The sequence below is a fragment of the Plectropomus leopardus genome, chromosome 1 (genome assembly GCF_026936395.1).
Source record: "Plectropomus leopardus strain MGB_pleo_1.0 chromosome 1, ASM2693639v1, whole genome shotgun sequence".
Lineage (NCBI taxonomy): Eukaryota > Metazoa > Chordata > Actinopteri > Perciformes > Serranidae > Plectropomus > Plectropomus leopardus.
Window position 1 is genome coordinate 42,378,329 of NC_142176.1, and position 21,230 is coordinate 42,399,558.

Genomic DNA, 21,230 nt, shown 5'->3' on the forward strand with positions numbered 1-21,230 from the left:
GACTCAGTTGATGCATAAACTTTTGTAATAACTGCATAAAGTTAGCGTGACTTATTATAATAAACCTATATTTGCAGACATTTCACATGCCAAACTTCAATAAATTGCAATAATCACCAAACTGTCCAGCAGAGCCGAAATCTTTTTAGCACATCACTGAATTGTGACAAAAGTTGGCCTCACTGACACCTAAGGTTGATTCAGCAGTCCGTTTCTATATTTTTAAGAACGTGCAAAATCATTTAACATCTTCATCCCCACGAGTCTTCATTCAAAAACACTCCAATGCAGACACAGACATTCCTTAGATACCAGATATCACGCTGTTCATGCCACTTGTGGCTTTAATGAAAGAATTTCATTACTTCATTACGGTTCAGATATTTAAGAGAGAGATTTCATTTACGTGTTTTACATTTATGTTTCAATCAAAAGCAAGCAAACAGGTAGTCAAAGAGTTAAAGAAAATATGTTTTATGTAATAAAGGTTATTAAATATAATGATAATATTACTTGTAGAAACTGCCATTTTTGCTAACTGACAACTTGTGAATTACCTTCTAAAACTTTGCTATTTCCCAGTAAAACCTTGAGGATTTGAGTTCAAAATGTTGGGGGAAATTCAAGTGGTTTGGCATTTTCTTCAGTGGGTAAACATTCTGACGTGGAGGATTGTCCAAGGCTCCGGGTCCACTGATCCAGCAGCTGTGGGAGCAGAATGAGGTCTGAGCTGCCGTCCTGCGCTCTCAGCTGGACCGCTCACACACCTGCTGGTAGTATTTCCTCAGCATGTCCAGCTGAGCCGAGCGCACCAGGATGTGTGGGCGAATAGACGCCAGCTTCTGACAGGCTTCCTCTGGAGTCATGCAGTGTAACTGTCAAAAGAAAAGTGCAAATGTCAAAATCAACAGAGCTGCTTTTCACTGTCTGACTGATCGGAGCAAGTTTCAGCAAATCAGTTTTGCACAACCTCAATTCCTAAAAAGTTGGGATGCTGTGCTAAACATACATTAAAATAAAATGCAATGATTTTTTGAGCTATATTTATTGAAATATAATACATAGGTGAGATAATTAAAGTTCAAACTGATCAACTGCATTGTTTTACATTAATATTTACATTCTAGATAAAATGCCTGCAACATGTTCCTAAAAAGTTCGGATAGGAACAACAACAGTCTGGGAAAGTTGTGGAACACTCAAAAATCACCTGGAACATTGCACTGGTGAACAGGCTGATTGCTAACAGGTGATAGGATCATCAGTAGCTTTTAAAGGGGGCATCCTTGAAAGATTCGGTTGTTCACAGGCAAAGATTGGGTGAGATTCCCCAGTTAGTGAAAAAGTGTATGTGAAAATAGTTCAACAGTTTAAGAACATTTCCTAATGCACCGTTGGAAGGAATTCAGCATCTACAATTCACAACATCATCAAATGTTTCAGAGAATCTGAAGAACTCTCTGCACGTAAGGGCCGAGGCTGATTCTGCGTTCATGTGATGTCAGAAGGTTGTAGTTTCCAAGTTGGGAAGTCGTTTTTCTAACATCTTTGTGTTCATGTGCTTTGAGGTCTCAAAGTGGGAACAGCACTGGAAGAGACAAAGAGAGTGATTTTAGTTGCAGTCACTGCTGCAGGTATGCAGTGCTGACTGTAACTATAATCACTGTCTTTGTCTCAGTGTGTCACTACACCCTGAGGAAGGTGCAAGCTGATGCACGTTGGTGCATTTTTAATGTTTCTAGCCCTATGAATTAAAGGCCTTAATGCTTTTCAAACCAACCTGAGTTCCTGGAGTTGGATCTTTAATACAGCTGTTTTTTGGTAGTTCCTCCTTTTTTTGACTTACTGTGTGTTGTCAAACAAAAAGGTAATGTCACACAGTGGGAAACATGTCCTGTCCCAACTCTTTTGGAATGTGTTGCTGACATCAGACTTAATATAGGTCAAAAACAATTTGAAAAGCACTGCGTTCTGCTTTTATGTTTCACACAGCATCTGGATAAAAATAAAATAAAACATAAATAGTTACACAAATAAATAAATTTAAAAATGAATAAATAGAAATGGAAAATGGAAAATAAAATAGAAGAATAAATAACAGGGGAATTTATGCAAAGTAGAAAATAATACATAAATAAATAAGCAAATAAATATGAAAATGAATAAACTGATAAATGAAATGGGAAAATGAATAAATTGATAAATAAAATGGAAAATGTAATAAATATTGTCATTTTGATTTATTGACACATTTATTTATTTCAAATGTTGTCAGTTTCAGTCCTTCATAGTTATAAACTTGACAAAAACGAAGCACCCCCTTTTCCCCCGCCGCCAAGTTAGGTACTAACCCGAATGAGGTACGCAGCAGCCAGTGTGGCACTGCGGGAGCGTCCGGCCTTGCAGTGCACGTACACGCTGCTCCCCCGCTCTCTGTGCTGCAGAGCAAAATTCACTCCTCGGCACAGGTTCTCCAGGCTGGGGACGCCGGTGAGGTCGACCGTGCTCAGCCTCAGCTGCTCCACCCCGGCAGCCCGCCACTCCTGACACCACCATCACACACAACACACACAACACAGCCAAGTGAAAAAGACAACCTGAGCTCAGATCACACTGTGAGAAATCAGCTGCTGGTGCTCAGCAGTCTGGTGTTCCGATTGAAGCAGCATCAATCGTAGGCCGAACCCAACAATTATGTTCATTATAGATTAATCTGTTCATCATTTTTGTCAGTTAATGCCAAAGAAATGGTGTAATATGTCTGTAACAATTACACAGATTTCTCTGAGATTATTTGTTTTGTACAACCAACAGTCTCAAAACCAAATATATTCAGGTCCTTCATAAAAATGGCAAAGAAAAGCAGAAAATCCTCACATTTCAGAAGCAGGAACTCAGAACTTTGATCACTAATTGCTCTGTTGCTTGAATAATTTTTTTATTTTGAACATGTAGTTTAAAAAAAACGCTCTGTTATTTTTACATAATCTGAAAGAAACATGCATTTCGCAAAAGAAATGTCTGCGAAAAAAACTGAGATGATCACTTAGAGATTACTCCTCTCTGATTTTATCAGTAGGTTTTATAAGGACAGGACAAACTGAATTTAGTTTGCGGTCAGTCACGTCACAATAATTCAACTTTCTGCAGAACAACTTGTTGCTGGATCCTTCTTGGATCTTCTGTTCCACACACAGGATGTTCGACTGGCTGAATCCTGCTGAACCTTCTGAATAGAAACACTACGGGAAGTGAACTCACCTCAGCTGAGTTGCAGAAATATTTGGTCTCATACTCCTCATTCATGGTGATAACGCCTCGAACATTTTCTGCTTCCACCAGCTGCAACACAAGAAACGGCAGCCATCAATTTAAATACCATATACATAGACTTTTTTTATTTAGGGATGAAAAACATTATGTGTTAAGAAATTACAATAACTTCCAAACATATGATTTTAACAGTTTACAATGACCAGTTTATTTCATGATTCAAGAGTTGAGCTTAGGACTACCATACCCAGCATTCTGAGTAGCAGCAGTACTGTGTTTGAACTGTCTGGCCCTCACTTGTAAGTACACATACCTTTAAAACAACTACAAACTCAATACTCGTTCTACAAAAACGAGTCATACAATCATTAACAAAACTGATTATTTTGTTCACACAAATCCACTCTTTCTAAATTATCATGTTATGAAATTTAATGACTTGTTTTATTATAAAATAATGCAAATAATGTTCAAAGCAAAATCAATGTCACTCCCAGACTCTGTCCAAAAGTTCTTTTCGATATGGGGGAGCAAATATGACCTGAGAGGTGTTTATAAGTTTACTGCACAAAAAGCTAAAAAGGGAACTGAAAGGAGGTGCATCTCTATTATTAGGGTCAAATTATGGAATGATGCAAGTAAACGTTTAGAAATGTTTAATTCACTTCTGGTTTTCAAAAGAAGAAGAAATTTTTGAAGGTTACAAACGTGAAGAAGTTTTTGTTGTCTTTCTTCTCTTCATTCTGAAGAGCAGCTTAAATTGATGAGTATGTTGGTTAGGCTTAAAAAAGCATTTTGCTTCTGCCTAAGCCTGTTCAGTCACTACATCTTACGCAGACTGTTGTTTTAATTTATACTGACGAAACTGTTTGAGTTTATTGTATTATGTATGATGACTGAATAAAATACTACTACTATGTTATGTATGTTTTATACAAGCAGCAATTACTGTAAAAGACAGAATTACTTAAAATTAAGAAATAAAGATATTATTTTACTACACAGTAGGAATAATCATGCCATAATTAAACTTATAAAGAAAAAGGAAAATAAAAAAGTAGTAAGTAAAATATTAGTAGTAGTAATCTTTTTAATGTTATCTGTTTTAATTTCCTATTTGGACTTTTAATTTGAATTATGACCAAAAATATTCTCCACAGTAATCCTACCTCAGTTGTAAGTTTTCAGATAAACAAATACATATAACAAAATTAAATTATATTAGGAGCAGATGGGCTTCTTTAAATGTGTTTAAGAATATGGCATTATTATGATATTACTTTATTGTTGTCAACATGAAAGAACACTTTAATGTTGTATTTTGTCAGTGTGGGACAATTTTAATTACTCTACATGTTACTTTATGTGAGTGTAAGTTCTGCATCATAAGCATATCATGCTCTCCATAGGTTCACTTCTGGAAGTTTTTGAATATATGGACTTCAATTTGTACTGAGCATTTGCAGTGTGACGTTAGTACTTCTACTGCAGTGAGTACTTCCTGCCTCCGGTGTTCGATGTTAGAGAGTGTGACCTGTTTGGTGATGGATCTGAACGGCAGCGCTCCGAGGATCACCGTCTCGTCCACTCGGTCAAACCACCGTCTCGAGGACACCTTCTCCATGACAACATTATAGGCTAACGTCGGGTAGAAGAGCAGTCTCGCCAACGCTCCGGACATGGCTCACGGTACCGTGGGATAACGTATATACGAAAACTTCTCTTCCGCCGTCTAACAGGTTTTCTTTCCTGCGTGCTGTTGCCGTCCGTGGTGTGTTTCCCTCATGGATGTACTACATTGGGTTTCCCCCTGACCGGTCAGCTGGACTGCATGACTTCTTCTTCGAGTGAATTCGAAGTTCCTCCCCCGGCGGTAACATTAGGACTTCCGGAGCGAATCCTTCATAATAAAATCCGTGACCTCATGTGAAATCCTGATGAACGTCATTTCAAAATATATATAGGCTTTAATTATGACCTGATTGTGACCACCCAAAGGCACACCTGTGTAGTAATCAGTGGTGGAATGTAACTAAGTACATTTACTCAATTACTGTACTTCACATCATATTTTCCTTCAATGACACTTCAGACTTTACTTCACCACATTTCAGAGGAAAGGTATTTTTACTACACTATATTTATCAGACAGCTTTGGTAACTATTTAGATTAGATAGATTTTTTAATAAAAACTAAGAATAGTTTATAAAATATGATACAAAAAATAATATATTTGCCAACAGACAGAAAATTACCTGTCATCTATTTTGATAAATATTTATGTATTTTTCTTAATTATTTTAAGTTTTGAGGTTTTTTTTCTTGTATTTCCTTTTATCAAAATATTTTTCTGCTACTTTAAGTACATTTTACTTTATTTATTTAAGTAACATTTTCAATGTGGGGCTTTTACTTGTAACAGTATTTTCACAGTATGGTATTAACCTTTTTACTTAAGCAATTGCATACTGCAACACTGGTAGTAATGATGCAGTTTAATCAGCATCTTGATACGCCATTCCTGTCAGGTGGATGGATTGTCTCCAAAAAGGTGCTAGTGCTCACTAACGTGGATTATTATTTTATTTCATTTTTTTAAGTGACCAACATTTGATAGAAATGCCATCAAAGAAAATAGTTAAAGTCTAAATAATTCAGCTCATGAAGAATGGGAGCAAAACAAAAGTGTTACTCAGTGTACAAATAGGGTTGCAATGGTACACCTGCTTAAAGGTATACTCTGGTATGAAAATAGACAGTTATCACATTGCATGCATTTGTTTATCTACATTATTGAAAAAGAATGCAACTGGACAGACAGTCTCACCATTTTAATTATTGTCAAAAGGAAAGCTTTTTACACATACTTTTTTATGTTTAAAGTTTTAATTTTAGTCATAAAATTATTTTTTTAACTAAAAGGCCTCTCTGTTTTCTTTCCTTTAAGGTTCAGCAACTGATAAGAATAAGTCTGTAATACCATGACACTGTGACATTTATGGTACTGTTAAAGTCTCACATCATTGCGACCCTACATGTCACAGAAATTCAAAGCCCACTGAGAAAGTCAGATAACATCAGCTGATGTCAACTAGCTAAGCAAACTAGGTTAACCATTTACTGGAATGTTGTTAGTTAAATTCCGCCTGACCGTTGTCCTATGAGATAACCTCAATCACCCCTCGAGCCTTAGGGTAGCGGCAAACTTTAATTTGACGTCACATTGACATGACTGAGTTTGAAGTCAGCTGTTCGTGTTACAGTGTTGATTGCCATCATCATAAATATTGCATTTAACTGTCTCACTGAGTGACATTGCATACAAGACCTCTGATCCAGGAAATCTGCTGACACAGACATTGATCCACTCATTTGTAATCCTTTCCTCACCTTTTATTGACTGTATTCTGAGCCTGAAAAGATTGTGTAAAATAAGATCGATTATCTCTGATAGACTAGACAGTTTGAGATCAATTTTTCCATAAAACTTATTTCTTACAAAAAGTTTTTTACGAGCCCGGCAACATGACAGCTGGTTTGTTTTCACCTTGTGAGTCTGTGTGTCATCATATGTTCCTGGTCACATCTATTGTGGCAGAAACTACCAGAGAAGCTGTTCTGAGGACTTTGCCAAGTGTTTATTATTCCACCTGTCAATGCAATAGTCTCAAAATAATGCAAGATGCATTCATCAAACTTGACAGGTGTGAAGTTGAGGTCAAAATGGAGGCCTAATTTTACGGTTGGTGTGGTCCAACCAAGTAGTCAGGAAGTAGGGAAGGGGCCATTGCCCCCCTGGCAGACATTTGCTCACTCACAAAGGGCTGTATCGCAGCTGGTATGACCCTATTGCAAGATGGGTTCCAAGAAGGTTTCCCCCTTTTAAGCAAGACTTACACTGCAGATAAAACAAAGCAACATTTGATTGGATCACCGTGATCCAGATAGAAACTTTTCAAAATTACCACTGCTCTAACTGGGACTACACATCACAATGAAGGTCACTAGCTGTGTAGAGAGCAGGCAGAACAGCCAATGTGGGGTCACTTTAACAGTTTTTCTTTTTTGGAAAGACAGAAAACCACATGGGGAATACAACTGTTAGCAGTGGCAACAATTGCACCAACTGCTACTGTTTTCACTCTCTGAGTCTGTGTGTGCGTCATCATGGCCAAATGTGGATCTGATAACACCAACTGTAGTGGGAACTACCACAGAAGCCATTTTGAGTGTCTCGCCAGCTGTCTTGTCTGTGGGCAGATTATATCAACATGATAACTTCATTACCATGCAAGAAGCAGTCCTCACTTTACAAGGTGTGTAGTTGAGATCACAATTGGCACAAAAGGCATAGGCAGTGAAGATGGTTGTAGTCTAATGCTGCCTTGGTGTGCTCCTTGGAAATATAGAATTTACGAGTTACAAGCATGTGAAAGGCCCTCTTAAATTGAAATTACGAGGGGAAATTGGAAAACTTCTATGATACCCGATTTGCTGAGTTGTGACGTTTGCGTGATGTTTCAGGGCAGCAGAAATGGCGAAAAGCATGAAAACAGTGTTAACAATTGAGATAAAATAAATATATATTGGGTTATTTTGTTACTAGTAGCTACCATTTACTTTTAGTAGTTGCACATTTTAGTATATGCATCTATTAGCTGAAGCTAATAGATGCATATACTAAAATGATGCTATTAGATGTTTGGGTCCCGCCAAAACATCTGTCCGACCAATTGCAAACAGCTCCATTGAATGCGAGTGCAGGGATTGGCTGTCAATCATGACGGAAAATCTCTTTTTTGTACATCTGTGGACAGCGAGCTTCTAGGAGCATCGGAAAGTTTTTCATACAAGATGAAACACTTGAATCAGTGTGTCATATATGTAAGGGTTTTTTTTTTTTAAAAAAAAAAACATATGATGCAAGAAACAGCTGGCCCCTAGTATTTTCGCATTGTCTAATCTGGCCCCCATTCAAAAAAGTTTGGACACCCCTGATCTACAGTGTTGCATCAACAGACTCAGTCTCATCTGACAAACTTCAGACAGCTGATGTTTTGATGAGGCTCAAACTGTCTCATGTCTTTAGGGACATACTGCAGGGTGTTTAGGTTCCAATGAAATGCCAATTGTGAGAATTTTGTAAATTTGGATTTTATTTGACAACACAAATACCAGGTTAATATATATATATATATATATATATATATATATATATATATATATATATATATATATTTTAAATAACTGTCTCAAAAAATATAATTAGTCTACACTTTTCACGTGAAAATGCATTTATTATATTTTGACAATCTTTTCCAAATCAGCCATGATAGTGTGTCCATTTAATGTAACTATATTTAAACTGTTTTGCAGCACAAATATATGACAGGCTATAACAGTCTGTTTAAACAACTAATGTCTATGTCAAACAGCAGATACAGAAATATATACACCAATACATACATGTATAAAAACAGATTTGGAAGGAACAGTGTGAGTGTGTATAAAATTACACAATGTATTGCAATATACTATACTAAAAAAGTGCAAAGTATTCATAATACATTTGGCCTGTAACCCCAGATTGCATAACATCAGAAAGCTTAGGATTCTTTTGTTCTTTTTCTTTTAAAAAATGTGCAGTACAAAATGCAGACAACATTTATTACAACTCAAAAACTGGCAAAATTTAGGGAGCCAAAGTAGTGTTAGTTTCACTTGTGATACAAACAGATTTTCCTCTTGTAGACAGTGATAGTCTTTGTTCATCACTGAGTTAACACTTTATATATTATTACCTTCATTTACCTACAAAAATAGATGGCTGCGAAGGCAGCGATCCACTTGGAGGGAGATCAGAGCTTTGTCGAAGGACTATGATGTGATCTGTGATGCAACCCCCCTCAGAGTAGAGAGGTCAGAGGTTGGTGGTGGTGGAGTTCAGGATGTTGTGCTGGATCTTGGCGTCAGAGGCCTTGGATAAGTCTCGCTGTAGAGACAGAAAAGCGTGAATCCTCATACACACGTGTGACAATATGAAAAAAAGAGGACGCAGTCAAAAGAATCCAAAAGCAAGCAAACAGCAGCTCGATGTTTTCTGATCATTATGAAACAACACACTGGAGACTGTTAGTAAGACTTAAAGAGAACACACAGGTGCTCGAATAGTTTCATACTCTGAACCAAGAGACGAGCTGTTTGCAACAAAAATCCATGCTTTTGTTTAAACACTAGAGAGTATCAAGTTATTCACATCCAGCTGTTTTGTGAGGTGTTATTCAGTTCTGGTGTTGCCATTTTGCCTGAACATACACAGACCACATTATTAAGACAAATGATCAACATGACAATATTGACAAATTTGAGGCTTCAAACAGTAGTCAACAAACCAGTGGGTTGTGTCATGGTGACTACATCCACTTCCTTAATACAGTCTATGGCAGTGATACTCAACTTATGGCCCATTGGCCAAATCTGACCTCTGATGGGGACCTACATGCCCCCCCAACCATTTTCTAGTTCACAATAAAAATGAAGTGATTCCCACTGGGAATCATTTTTGTACTTTTAGTATGCATAAGGTGCCAGAGTGCATAAAACAGCATCAAAATAGAGCTTGTTGATCAAAAAAAGTGCCAGTGGAGGATCCCTCACACCTCTGACAGAGGTCTAGCTAAGACCCTAATCTTAGAAATGTCCTAAAATCCTAGAAACATCCTAAAAATGTCCTAAAATTCTAGCAACAGGTACGGGGCTGTTGTGACTGGCCCCTGGCCTCCTGTCATTTTGCAAACGTGGCCCCCAAGCAGAGCCAGTTGAATGTCCTTGCTGTACGGTTGAGAGAGACAGAGATGTAGGAGCAGTGGATCAGAGTCAGTGATGTAAAGGCAGCAGGGGAGTCAGTGGCTGTGGGATAAAGCTGAGTTCAGACCAACTTGAGCCCTGATGGGTTGTGTTTTTGTTCACTGTATGCTTTGCTCTTTCTGCATTGAATTGTGTTGTTAATGTGCTAACTGGCTAACTAGCTTCATGACGGTGTTTTGGTTTCCCTTTTTGATGCAGTTGCAGTACGTGCCGATTGGTCAATTTGGGGTGTTCATGTTTAACCTTTAGGCCAAGACACGGTGACGTGAGGTGACACAGCAGGGGGCTTTCGTCGCTGCTAATTCTATGCTGATGGCTTGGTGGGTCTGGGCCTTTATGGTGTATTTCTATGGTTTATCTCAAGATTGTCAAGAAGAAAATAAAATAATTGCCACCATGAGAAATGTCCAGCACCTCTGTGTTTTGGCTTCACTTATCTGCTTCTCAGATTTCTGAAGAAGCACACCCCCTGCATGTTTCTAGAACAGGGCTGATTTTGGCCTGAGAGCTCGCTGACTGTGCATGTTAAAGCTAAAGCAGCATGTTCAATTACTCTTCAAGAGTCATTTCTCCTTTGATTGGAGCCATGCAATTACTACATAAAAAGGAGATTAGTGAGAGGTACACACAGTATTAAGATTCCCAACACACCTTGACTGAACAGATTCAGTGTTGACCAAGTCCCTCTAAAATACAAATTTGCATCATTAGCATGTGCACATCCTCTACAATACACTTAACGGTGTTAGGGCACAGAAACAAGGAAGAAGATGCAGAGAAAATGGATTACAGACAAAAGTGTAAATTACCACAAACTCTGAATATGTGCTGGCCACAGAGGCTATGCTGAAGTTACGCTGTGGACCAGCGGGGGACAGCAACGCACCACTCAGAGGGCTCCCCTTCAGCTGGGCCTCGTTCTCCTTGTTACAGCCTTGCAGTCTAGGGTGGGGGGGTTTACTGCCACCTGGCGTCCACGCTGCTGGAACCTGGAGGAGAGAAACGCAAGTGGTCCTAACTGTCATCTTAGGCCCAACTATGGACACAGGACCATAGTTGACAAATAATGTAATACAGCATTTTATTTATTGCATTTTTAAATTGTTGTTATTCCATGTCATTGTCGTTATGTTTAGTTTTTTACCTTACAACTCTGCGTGCCTTACAAATTGCCCCTTGGGGATGAAATAAAGTGTTTTTGAATTGAACTGAAAACCAGGTTGGAGTTGTGTGTAACTTGTTCCATAATGAAAATGAAACCAACCTTGTTTGCTGAGAGAGGTGGGCGGGACACAGGTGAGCGGCAGACAGTTCCACCATAAACAGAGCGGCTGGTGCTGTTAGAGGTGGCGCTAGAAATGCTGGAAGTCACGTTAAACTGATGAGAGAGGCAGAGCCAGAGGGTTAGTGCTGACAGAGCCAGACCACTGAGGACACTCAGTTTGTAATAAAGCAAGAATTTAGAGCACAACTATGAAAGTGAGCTGGGTTTACCACCTTGCGGGATTTATTTGGGGTATTGGTGCCAAGGAGTCTGCGTTTGGTGGGAGTTCGTACAGCCGTCCCATACAGCATGTCCTCCTCTGTCTGTCTGCTTTTTTTCAGATGCTGTTAAAGAGTTTGATAAGACAAGTGTTAACACATTTACCAGCAAGCACATGGACTACAACCCTGTAATAAAACAAGGCAGCGTGTTTACCCTCTCTTGTTTCTCCTTCTCTTTCTCTACCCGGTGCAGCTCCCACTGGCCCTCCACATACTGCAGAAACTTCTGGCCGTTTACCAGAAACTCCCGACCTTGTTCACTTTCCCAAGCATCAATCTGGGCTTTTAGTTTCTTTTCAAGCTTAGAAACACCAAACACATGGTGCTGAGTTAGTATCACATGCTTAAGAATTGCTTAAAGATGTTAAGTTTAGAAATAGGCAGCCTTCACGTCTTACCTTAGGCAGACTTTTCTGCAGCTCAGACCTCTGTTTCTGCTCTTTGAGGAGGTTCCCTCCTCTGTTATTGAATCTTGTTGGATCTGTGGCTTTTTTCTGTCAATGAGAAAGGTGAGAGAGACATTATGACCTTGATGAAACAAGTGTTTATCATGCAACACTATGACCGGCTAAAATAAATAAACCAGTAGTTGTAGGGGTTTTTAAATGTGCTCATCTGAATGACAAAGACTTGAAGGATGGAAAAGTGCAGCAGTGGCAGCATTGTTGAAGGCCAGGACCTGAAGATGCTTCATTTTCAAAAAAGGATTTGATCCAAGAAAAAGAGAGAGATGACTGGTTGCTCTGGGGGCCCTGATGGTCTGTGCAGTTATCTGCTAGATTTTGAGAGTTGTTGAGATGTTTTTTTTCTTCCATTTTCTCCATATTCAGATATTTTCTATATTTATATAGATTTGTATTTTTCAGTCATTTTCCTATGATGTTATTTATATGATATTTGATCATAGCTACTCAATCTTTGCATTATGACCATCTTCCTCCTGTTTGGAGTTAAGATGGACAATAATGAGATGATATTGTTGTGGCCTGATATTTACCTCTAGCCTGTGATTGCTGACACTGTTTTTAAACTACAGTATTCCATGTATATTTTGTTAAATTGTTTGCCATGACGTAACATATTGATAGTGGGAGGTACCTTCTAACAGGCTAAATACACACACATTGCCAGTCTGCCCTTGAGCAAGGCACTAAACCCGAACATGCTCCAGGGGCACCGTATTATGGCTGACCCTGCATTGTCCCTCCACCTTAACTGCACGTGTGCTGTGTGTAAGGACATGCAGAAAACACATTATAACTGTCAACTGCCTTGTGTTGATTGACAAAGAAAGAAAATAAATTACAAATTCATTTGAATTAAATAAATTACAAATTCATTTATGTTAAATAAAGTTGATTACTTTGTGAAACAACTTTGTGAAACACTAAGTTTGAAAAGAATTTAGTGCTGGGTGTGTACATTAAATTATCTGTCTTGCATTTTTTTTGCAATTGTAAAGTGTTTTTGAAATGAGAATTGAATTGCAGATGACCATTCTGTGTAAAATTTAAATTTAGCTTTGGTTTAGTCCTATGATCCTTGGACAGGACAGTTTTGTTACTACCTGTTGCTACTTGTTGCTATTGCTAGTTTCCTTTTTCTGTCAAAGTGTGTGTGTGTGTGTGTGTGTGTGTGTGTGTGTGTGTGTGTGTGTGTGTGTGTGTGTGTGTGTGTGTGTGTGTGTGTGTGTGTGTGGTGGTGGTGGTGGTGGGGGGGGGGTCTGCTGAGGACACCAAAGTACATAGAGTGTACTCACCTCCATCTCCAGGAAGAGTCTCCAGCTTTCCTCCCACTGGTGAACTCCGTCAAACAGCTCTTTGTGATCCTCATAGTGCTGCTTCAACCTCTGGATCTCAGCATCATGCAGACTCAGCAGCTCTTCAGTGAAATCCTCTGAAAATAGACACTTCTAGTCTTTGCACTTTTCTAAACTCCAGTATGGTTCTAATTAATACAACTAAGATGTTAAATAAGAGAACCCACCGCTGAAATATGGCATGAATGCCTGCTGCTGGTCAGTGCTTAAAAAACACTTTTCCCAAAACACAGCGATCTCAGAGCGGATGGCGTCAGTGACATTGCGGATGTTCCGCAGCTTGAGCTCCTCCAGACGCTGAACTTCTGCTTGTAACTGCAGAAGAAAAACAAAGTGAGCACAGCAAAAAAGTGGCCATAGTACTAACAATCACAGCTGACTGCAGATAACAGGAAAAAAGTGGATGAACAAGAAAGTCAAACTTGAATCTTCTTACCGCTTCCAGGTTCCTCTTCCTGGAGCTGACCATGTGTTGGTTGAAGGCCTCCCTCTCCTCCTGGGCCACCTGCAGTCTGTCCCACAACCGCTGGATCTTCTCTCTGTGAGCCTCACACACTGCCTCGTTCTCCGCCTTACGTTCCTCCAGCTACACATCGACAAACACAGAGGAGCATCACTTACAGACTCAGCTGCTGCCACTGTGACAATGCATCAGTTACACGTAAGGCTGGACAATATATCCATATAGTGATGAGGAAAGATTTTAGATTTTGGGTATCATAATATCTTAAGTGTTGTCTTTTCCTGGTTTAAAGGCTGCATAACACTAAAGTGAGGTCATTTTCTGAACTTACCAGACTCTTTTAATACTAAAAACATATCCATATTCCTGATGATTATTTATTAAAAATGTCATTGTGTAAATATTTAATGAAAGCACCAACAGTCAACTCTACATGTATTTTGTCAAAAAAATTTGGAATTTCGATCTTCTACAAATATAAACAAGTGGATCCTTATGCTTTTGTTTGTTGTTTTTTTTGTTTTGTTTTAGGGATGCATGATATTGGATTTTTCACAGATATCTAACATGCCCATGTATAACAGCTCATTTGGCCAATAACTGATAGCAATATCGATACATCCACTTTTTCCCCATCTAATTTAAGTCATCAAGTCTCTTATGTCGCGGACATTACATTAATAAAATAACTTATTCAGTTTATAGAGTTAGGACAGTGCACATTCATCAACATATCAGCAGTAAGCATCGATGTAAATGTGCTGGAATTAGCGCAATTGCTAAATTTCATCTGTAGTCGTAAGGCAGGCACCATAAAAAACAGCTACACAGACAGCTCATAGAACAGTCCACAGGACATGACACAAACAGTGCACGACAACAAATCACACAGGGACATATTAAAGAGCAAAACTACCTACAATAAACAGTAAAAAACCCCAACTTATGATAAGCTCAAAAAAACAAAACCCCGAGAACAGGCATCGGAGAAGAAAGCAGTTTATGTATGGGTACATGACTGGTTTGTTTTCACCCAATGTTTAAGGTTTTTTTTTTGAAGGGTGAGTAGTTGAGTAGTTGTCACAGTCCCTATTATGTGCCGGCAGCTGATTCAAAGAATGTCTTCCTCGAACAGACACCCCATTTGACTAAATTTAGTCCTACGCCTCGGTATATTACAGTCTCTCCTTGTTAGCACCCTAGTGTTTATTCCATTATTGGGGTTTTTTCTGTATGAAATCATTTAATGGTGGCGGGCATGCCCATTCAAAACCTAAAAACAAAAAAGCAAACATCCAAGAACGTCTGATAATTATTGATATCTAAAATGTTATACTTAGGATGTTGCAGTAGTGAAAATGTAAAGGTTTCCAATCTAATTTTTTGAGTGTTTTCTTGAAGAGAGACCTGGTGGTTTAAAGTGCTTGCTGTTGTATATGACCAGGTGGCATAAAAGTAAGTTATGTGAGAAAATACCATTGTATGCATATAAGCTTTAGCTGACTCTAATCAGCAGGTAGAGACATCAAAAACAATTCTTTTTAATGTATGTTATGTTCATTCATATGCAAATTTAGAAAAAATACAGCTTAGGGTTAATGCCTTTGCACATGTTCACTTTGTCAATAAAAAAAATAGTTTGTGATATTAACAGAAATCAGTATGTTGGCGGATTCCAATATTTCATTTTAATGCATATTTTAACGTTTGTCATGATCATTTATCTCATATCCAACATGGCTTCTATATTGTTCATTATATATTACGTGTGTTTTCCCGCCAGATTTGCTTATGTAAATAATAAAAAAAGACGTTGAAACTATTGCTGCAATTTGTGATTGAACTGCGACGCGCGTGGCTGCAGTGCATGAACAACCAAACTTATTTAAAGATTGGCTTGAAGCTTAAAGTGTCACTAAATTCTGTGTTATAAAAGCATTTTACCTGACAAACAAGCAGTTTGAGTGATGTGATATTGTCTCTGGATAGGCAAAAAGAGTCCTCGTCCTCACAGACAACGTCCTTCTCGAAGCTGGTCTCGGGGATGTGGTCCAGCTCCTCCATGTACAAGATGATCTGGCTTTTCAGGTCCATGAACTCAGCATACCGCTTTGCCTGAAAACACCACAGCCAGTACAGATTAGGTTATCATTACTATGTTTCTGTGTTGTGATCTTTTGTGAAGACCTGATATATTTGTGCCAGATACATTTATATTAAAACCAACTACATCTTTTTTGTGAAATGTTAAATGATAAATGCAGAGGCATCTAGCATTGAAGAGTGTGCATAAAACTTTAAACCTATGTCAGTTATTGTGGGGCAATCCAGCCTACACTTTTTATTGTATGACCTGCGGACTTAAGCTGTGAGATAACTGTTAGTGGCAGCAAACTACAGAATGTCACGCTACCAAAAAAAAATAAAATTCCAAATTTATGAAGTGATGTGATAACAGTCCAAGCGGTTCTGAGTGGACAGTGACCGTGACAGCTGCGGGGTGTGTGACCAACATTCTTCCTATGACACCATAATAACAATGCTTAGCTTCATGTGAAAACCTTAAAGATATCACGCCAAAACATTCCCATAACTTTAAAATAATGTTTTACCCCATTTCCATGACCTTAAGAACTTTAAAATAGGTAGGCCTACAGCGATACAGCCACACGTTATTAAACACGTACCTCCCAGGCATTTGCAAATAAGCAAAATGCTAGCACTTACAAACTTTACTCGTGTGTTACATTCCTAACGCCAACTTGCGTCAAATGTCAGTTGACCAGACCGGCACATAAGGGTACCTTGCAAAACATTAAGATCAAGTCCCTTTTTTTTGAGGGATAGAAAACTGAAGATCCTGCAATTTGACCTGCATACTGCAATACAGTTTGTGCCCATTTTCCACCTCCACCTACAGCAGAAGCTGCAGCCCTGAAAGAAGGACAACTTTTCCACTCATGCAGTCAAAACACGTGAAAGCAAGTTCCCACCTTCTCTGCGTTCTGGTTGGTGATGTGCTGGCTGAAGCTCTCCAGCTGTTCTGGCGTGGGGACGGAGTCTGGAGCGATGCCATAAGGCATGGAGCACAAGACATCGCACAGGTCCTGGTCCTGCTCCAGCAGAACCTTTAGCTTTTGCATCCGCTGAGTCTTCTCCTTCAGCAGAGCGTCCACCTGCGTGCGGATGTTCTTCTCCTGCTGCAGCATGCTGATGCCACTCTCCTCCTGAACTCACACCACACAGAGAGCAACAAATTCACTTTCCAAGGTGAGCTGTGATAGAGAGTGTTTGAAAGCCTCTGGAAATGTGGCTTAAAATAGAAAGAATGCACATATTATATCAAGGTTGAGTGTCTCTTTAAGTATCTGCAAAAATCTGAGTGAAAATAAATGTTCCCAACTATTAGAAAAGAGAGTTAAAAACCAGCTCATTTTGAAGATAACAGCATTTCTCCAGACTGTGAGGGTGTGGCAGATCATGTTTTGATTGACACCTCCGTAGATCCCACCCTTGTCAGCTGTCTCTCGTCTCCACGACGACAGCCATGGAGCAAAGCAGAGTCGGCATGGTACAGCTCTATCTGTTACAGCCCTCTGACTCTGGCTGCGTTTCTAACTCCAATCTGACGCTTAAGCACTATCACATGAGAGGGAGTGATGCTGTGCTGTATATCATCACAGCCGTGATTCGGCCTGCGGCCTCGTGCCTACGACCAAATCACAGCCGTGATGACATACAGCACAACAAATGACTTCGAGTGTGATAGTGCCTTTATACAACAGTTCTACAAGCGTATTTTATTTGTTAATAGTAACAAGTGACAACAGATTATGATTTGTTTGCTTAATAAATTAATTTTTTGGCTCCGCCGACACAAATAGTCCCGCAACCACTGGACATGACAGCTGTTGCCTAGCAACACATAAACATTATCCTGCACGCTGCTTGCTAATCTGTGTTAGCTCAGTTTTAATGTTCTGCACAGAGCAGCTGCTTAGTATCATGAACATTTATCTGTTAGAGTCTGTTAACACACACTTTGGGATTCAGATGAGTTAGTTCGATCAGACAGTCTGTGTGTGTGTGTGTGTGTGTGTGTGTGTGTGTGTAGGTGTCACTCAGGCTGTGTTTAGTGTCAGACGAGTGTATCCCTGTCTGATTGCACATCCATGTAACATCTGGTTTACAGTGAACGAATGTTTACAGAAACCCATCCACAGCTGCCCAATGCATGTACAGTCAGATCAAGACACACTTTAAAATTCCCGTCCTTTCTTGTTCGCCCCCCTCTCCCTCTCTCTCTTCTTCTCTCCTCTGTCAACCTGACCAATTGACAGCTAGGTGAACAGCACTAACTAGCTGTTTGAACCTATGCTTACACCATACTATAAACATGTCCCACTGTCACTCTTACACTAATTAACCGGTTTTGAACAGCTGTGAAGCGGAGTGATACATGCAGAGTTAAAAGTTAACAGTCCCAGTGATGTTGTACTCCTGCTGTTGTTTAAAGCCACGAAGCACTCTCTTTCTCCATGAATTAACTAATGGTTAAGTTCATTACACATTCACTCCGTTCAGCGCTTGCTGCTCACTCTCCTCAGACCGAATGACCAGAGTGCTCTGGATAACCCAAAGGTACATTCCAACAGTGCTCTGAACTTACCAGCACTCCAGTTTGTGCCAGAGTGGCTCGAACTCTAACAGAGGGACTGTTTCTGAACTATTGAATGGAGCGTTGAGGGATTTCAGTTTGGCATGTTAAATTAGTATCAAGTGACAGCTGACTTTGAGTTTTTGATTAGCTTTATCCATATGACATGATATGGATCGGGGATAACCACGCCCAAATCAACACAGCTTCAGGAAACTGTGATAAAACTAAAATGGCAATATTTCAGATTTGGATAGAGGCTTATGTCTGATCTTTTTATGCTTTTTATTATGCCTGTAAGAGCCTAAATTCCATATTAAAAAAAGTTTTGGATATTTGGCTTTCCAGAGGCTCTAATCACTGACGGTGTACCAATTGTTGTTACCTCAAACACAGGCAGCTGGAGTTCCAGGCAGAGCTTCTCCATGTCTGTCCTGCATGTCTGAATGCTGCTGATAAGCCTCTTCTTCAGAGATTCCTCTTCTTTGATCATCATATCTAATAAGCTCTGGTGGAAACATCAAATCAAAGAAATCAGACTCATGACAACACATGTGTGTGGATATTTTAAGTCTTAGCAGTTACTGGTTTCCAAACATAGTTTCAGGCATGGGTTTAACTTAATGTTTGTTTTAGGATTGATTTAAAGATACCACGTATTACTTTTAAAGCCCTTCATGACCTGGCCCCAGAAACTACATCAGAACTGATGTCCCCATAGCAACCAGCACGCACCCTGGGATCCTCAGGCAGGAACCATTTGACTGTTCCCACCTCAGACTTGAAGACTAAAGCTAGCCTTATCTGAAACCGTCCCCTTTCACGGATATAGTGCATTATATAGTGTGTTCACCTTTTGTAGTGGTGTCTGAATTCTCTGCTGTTAATTTCATCCATTATATAGTGCACAATAAAATGCCCACAATGCACAGCAAATTTGAGTGTACACACGATGTACCCTACATTCAACTCCCATCTACCACAATGCAATGCGGTCGTGTATTTCTGAGGGAAAAAATTCCAACATAGTATCCGAAATTTAGTTTGGTTATTCCTATATAGTGCACTATTTAATACACACTACATAGTGAATAATGAGTGAGTAAATGAGGGTACGGCTTCGGACACTACGTTGGAATTTTTTTCCCTGGAAATATACGACCGCATTGCATTGTGGTAGATGGGAGTTGAATGTAGTGTACATCGTATGTACACTTAAATTTACTGTGCATTATGGGTATTTTATTGTGCACTATATACAGTAGTGGATGAAATTAACAGCAGAGACAAAATGGTGAATGGCGAACACACTATATAGTGCACTATATCCATGATAGGGGACAGTTTCGGACACAGCTTAAAAGGGACAGGGCATTTATTCTCAGGGCTCATCCACTGTGGAATGACCAGTCTGAGAAACTTCAGTGTGCTACTTTGGTATCTTTATTTAAAATTGTATTGCTAATTTTCAGGTCACTCTCTTATAGGCTTAACTTTCAATGAACATTTTGCTAATATTTGGGCCATTTCTTGTGTAGTTGCTCCTTGCCTTATTAGCATATCTTTGAATGAAATCAAGCCACTTTGCTTCGGTTTAAACAAAGAGTTTCAAGAGTTAAACTACCTAACAGGATATAAAGGAGTTAAAATGAGTTCAACCTTAAATATCTACAGCAGTAAAATGCAACATACACATTAACGCAGCAGTAATAATAATCTAAATACATTAAATATACTAGTAAAACACTGAATGGAGACATGCTCCTGTTCTATTAGTACTTTTACTGTTCATACTTGACATACATTTTACTGATAATAATACTTCTAATACTTTGACTGATCTGAGTGATGTCGACAATGTAGTTTCACTCAGCCATCATCCTCTGAGGAAACCTGTTTTTCATCTCATAGATCACAGATCCACTGTCTGACCTAACAAAGCAGAGTTACCGGTATCATTACAGGTCTATCGACATAAGCTGATGTCTCGCGTGGCACTCGAAGTCTCTCACCTTGATGTGGTTCTTGACAACATTAGTCCTCTGCAGTCTTTGGTCTTCGGGGATACCGATTTCCTCCCAGATGTCCTTCAGGTGGCACAGCGCTTTGTTCAGGCACGACACAGCCTCTGCTGCCAGCACCTCGCTACAGGGACAGCCACCACTCCGTTATCAACAAATCGCTTTGATGTGAAAGTGGCATTCAGTTTCAATCGAAGAAAAGGCAGAATTCACTTATTAGCGCGAATTAGCCGATGTTAGCATCCCGTTAGCTAGCGAGTCTGATCAACAGTTAGCTACTCGCTATGTTATTAAGCTGATATCTAACGTTGTGAAGAGTATGAGAAACTGGCTCGATCGCGAAAAAAAGTTTTGACCTTACCTCTTTCTCATCGTTAAATATCACTCTGCCCCGATTATCGGTGAATTGTTCACAATAACCGAAACTAGCGGCGGATTGGAGCGTCGCCTCCGTCCCTGCTCTGACCAGTCCGTTTGTACACAGTTCAAAATACGCGTACAGCGGCAATCTGCTCTCTGATTGGCTCCTTCTTTGTGTGCGATTGTTGTGTTAACCAATGCAGACCGCCGGTGCTTTGTCAGTT

The 21,230-nt window shown here is 39.4% G+C and overlaps 2 protein-coding genes across 5 annotated transcripts; both read right to left on the minus strand.

Moving 5' to 3' along the window:
* Nucleotides 1–318: 318 nt before the first annotated feature.
* ptpmt1 (protein tyrosine phosphatase mitochondrial 1) lies at nt 319–5,168 on the minus strand. The gene is made up of 4 exons (XM_042486986.2): nt 4,808–5,168; nt 3,262–3,342; nt 2,352–2,543; nt 319–875 (listed from the first exon to the last, which is right to left on the minus strand). Exons 1-4 carry the CDS (start codon nt 4,952–4,954, stop codon nt 747–749), a joined length of 549 nt encoding a protein of 182 aa, XP_042342920.1. The 5' UTR covers nt 4,955–5,168; the 3' UTR covers nt 319–746.
* Nucleotides 5,169–8,550: 3,382 nt separating this feature from the next.
* prc1b (protein regulator of cytokinesis 1b) lies at nt 8,551–21,163 on the minus strand. 4 transcript variants are annotated; one of them, XM_042486591.2, is made up of 15 exons: nt 21,008–21,163; nt 20,638–20,770; nt 19,011–19,133; nt 16,962–17,195; nt 15,913–16,083; nt 13,942–14,091; nt 13,673–13,820; nt 13,446–13,582; nt 12,085–12,180; nt 11,841–11,987; nt 11,639–11,749; nt 11,406–11,519; nt 10,951–11,130; nt 10,793–10,827; nt 8,551–9,266 (listed from the first exon to the last, which is right to left on the minus strand). In XM_042486591.2, exons 1-15 carry the CDS (start codon nt 21,016–21,018, stop codon nt 9,218–9,220), a joined length of 1,839 nt encoding a protein of 612 aa, XP_042342525.1. In that variant the 5' UTR covers nt 21,019–21,163; the 3' UTR covers nt 8,551–9,217. The 4 variants fall into 4 exon arrangements, with proteins under 4 accessions (XP_042342525.1, XP_042342551.1, XP_042342542.1 ...); XM_042486617.2 differs by having other exon boundaries at nt 11,028–11,130; nt 21,008–21,162; XM_042486608.2 differs by lacking the exon at nt 10,793–10,827 and having other exon boundaries at nt 11,028–11,130; nt 21,008–21,162.
* Between the last annotated feature and the right edge of the window lie 67 nt (nt 21,164–21,230).

Excerpts from the sequence above, each read along its gene's own strand:
- ptpmt1 (XM_042486986.2), bottom strand. The coding sequence starts at position 4,954 with ATGTCCGGAGCGTTGGCGAGACTGCTCTTCTACCCGACGTTAGCCTAT. Across the intron at positions 2,544-3,261 it reads ATTTCTGCAACTCAGCTGAG|GAGTGGCGGGCTGCCGGGGT; the intron begins GTGAGTTCACTT and ends TGGTGGTGTCAG. Across the intron at positions 876-2,351 it reads CTGCTGCGTACCTCATTCGG|TTACACTGCATGACTCCAGA; the intron begins GTTAGTACCTAA and ends TTCTTTTGACAG.
- prc1b (XM_042486591.2), bottom strand. Across the intron at positions 11,988-12,084 it reads TGCAGAAAAGTCTGCCTAAG|CTTGAAAAGAAACTAAAAGC; the intron begins GTAAGACGTGAA and ends GGTGTTTCTAAG. Across the intron at positions 11,131-11,405 it reads CACCTCTCTCAGCAAACAAG|GTTCCAGCAGCGTGGACGCC; the intron begins GTTGGTTTCATT and ends TCTCTCCTCCAG.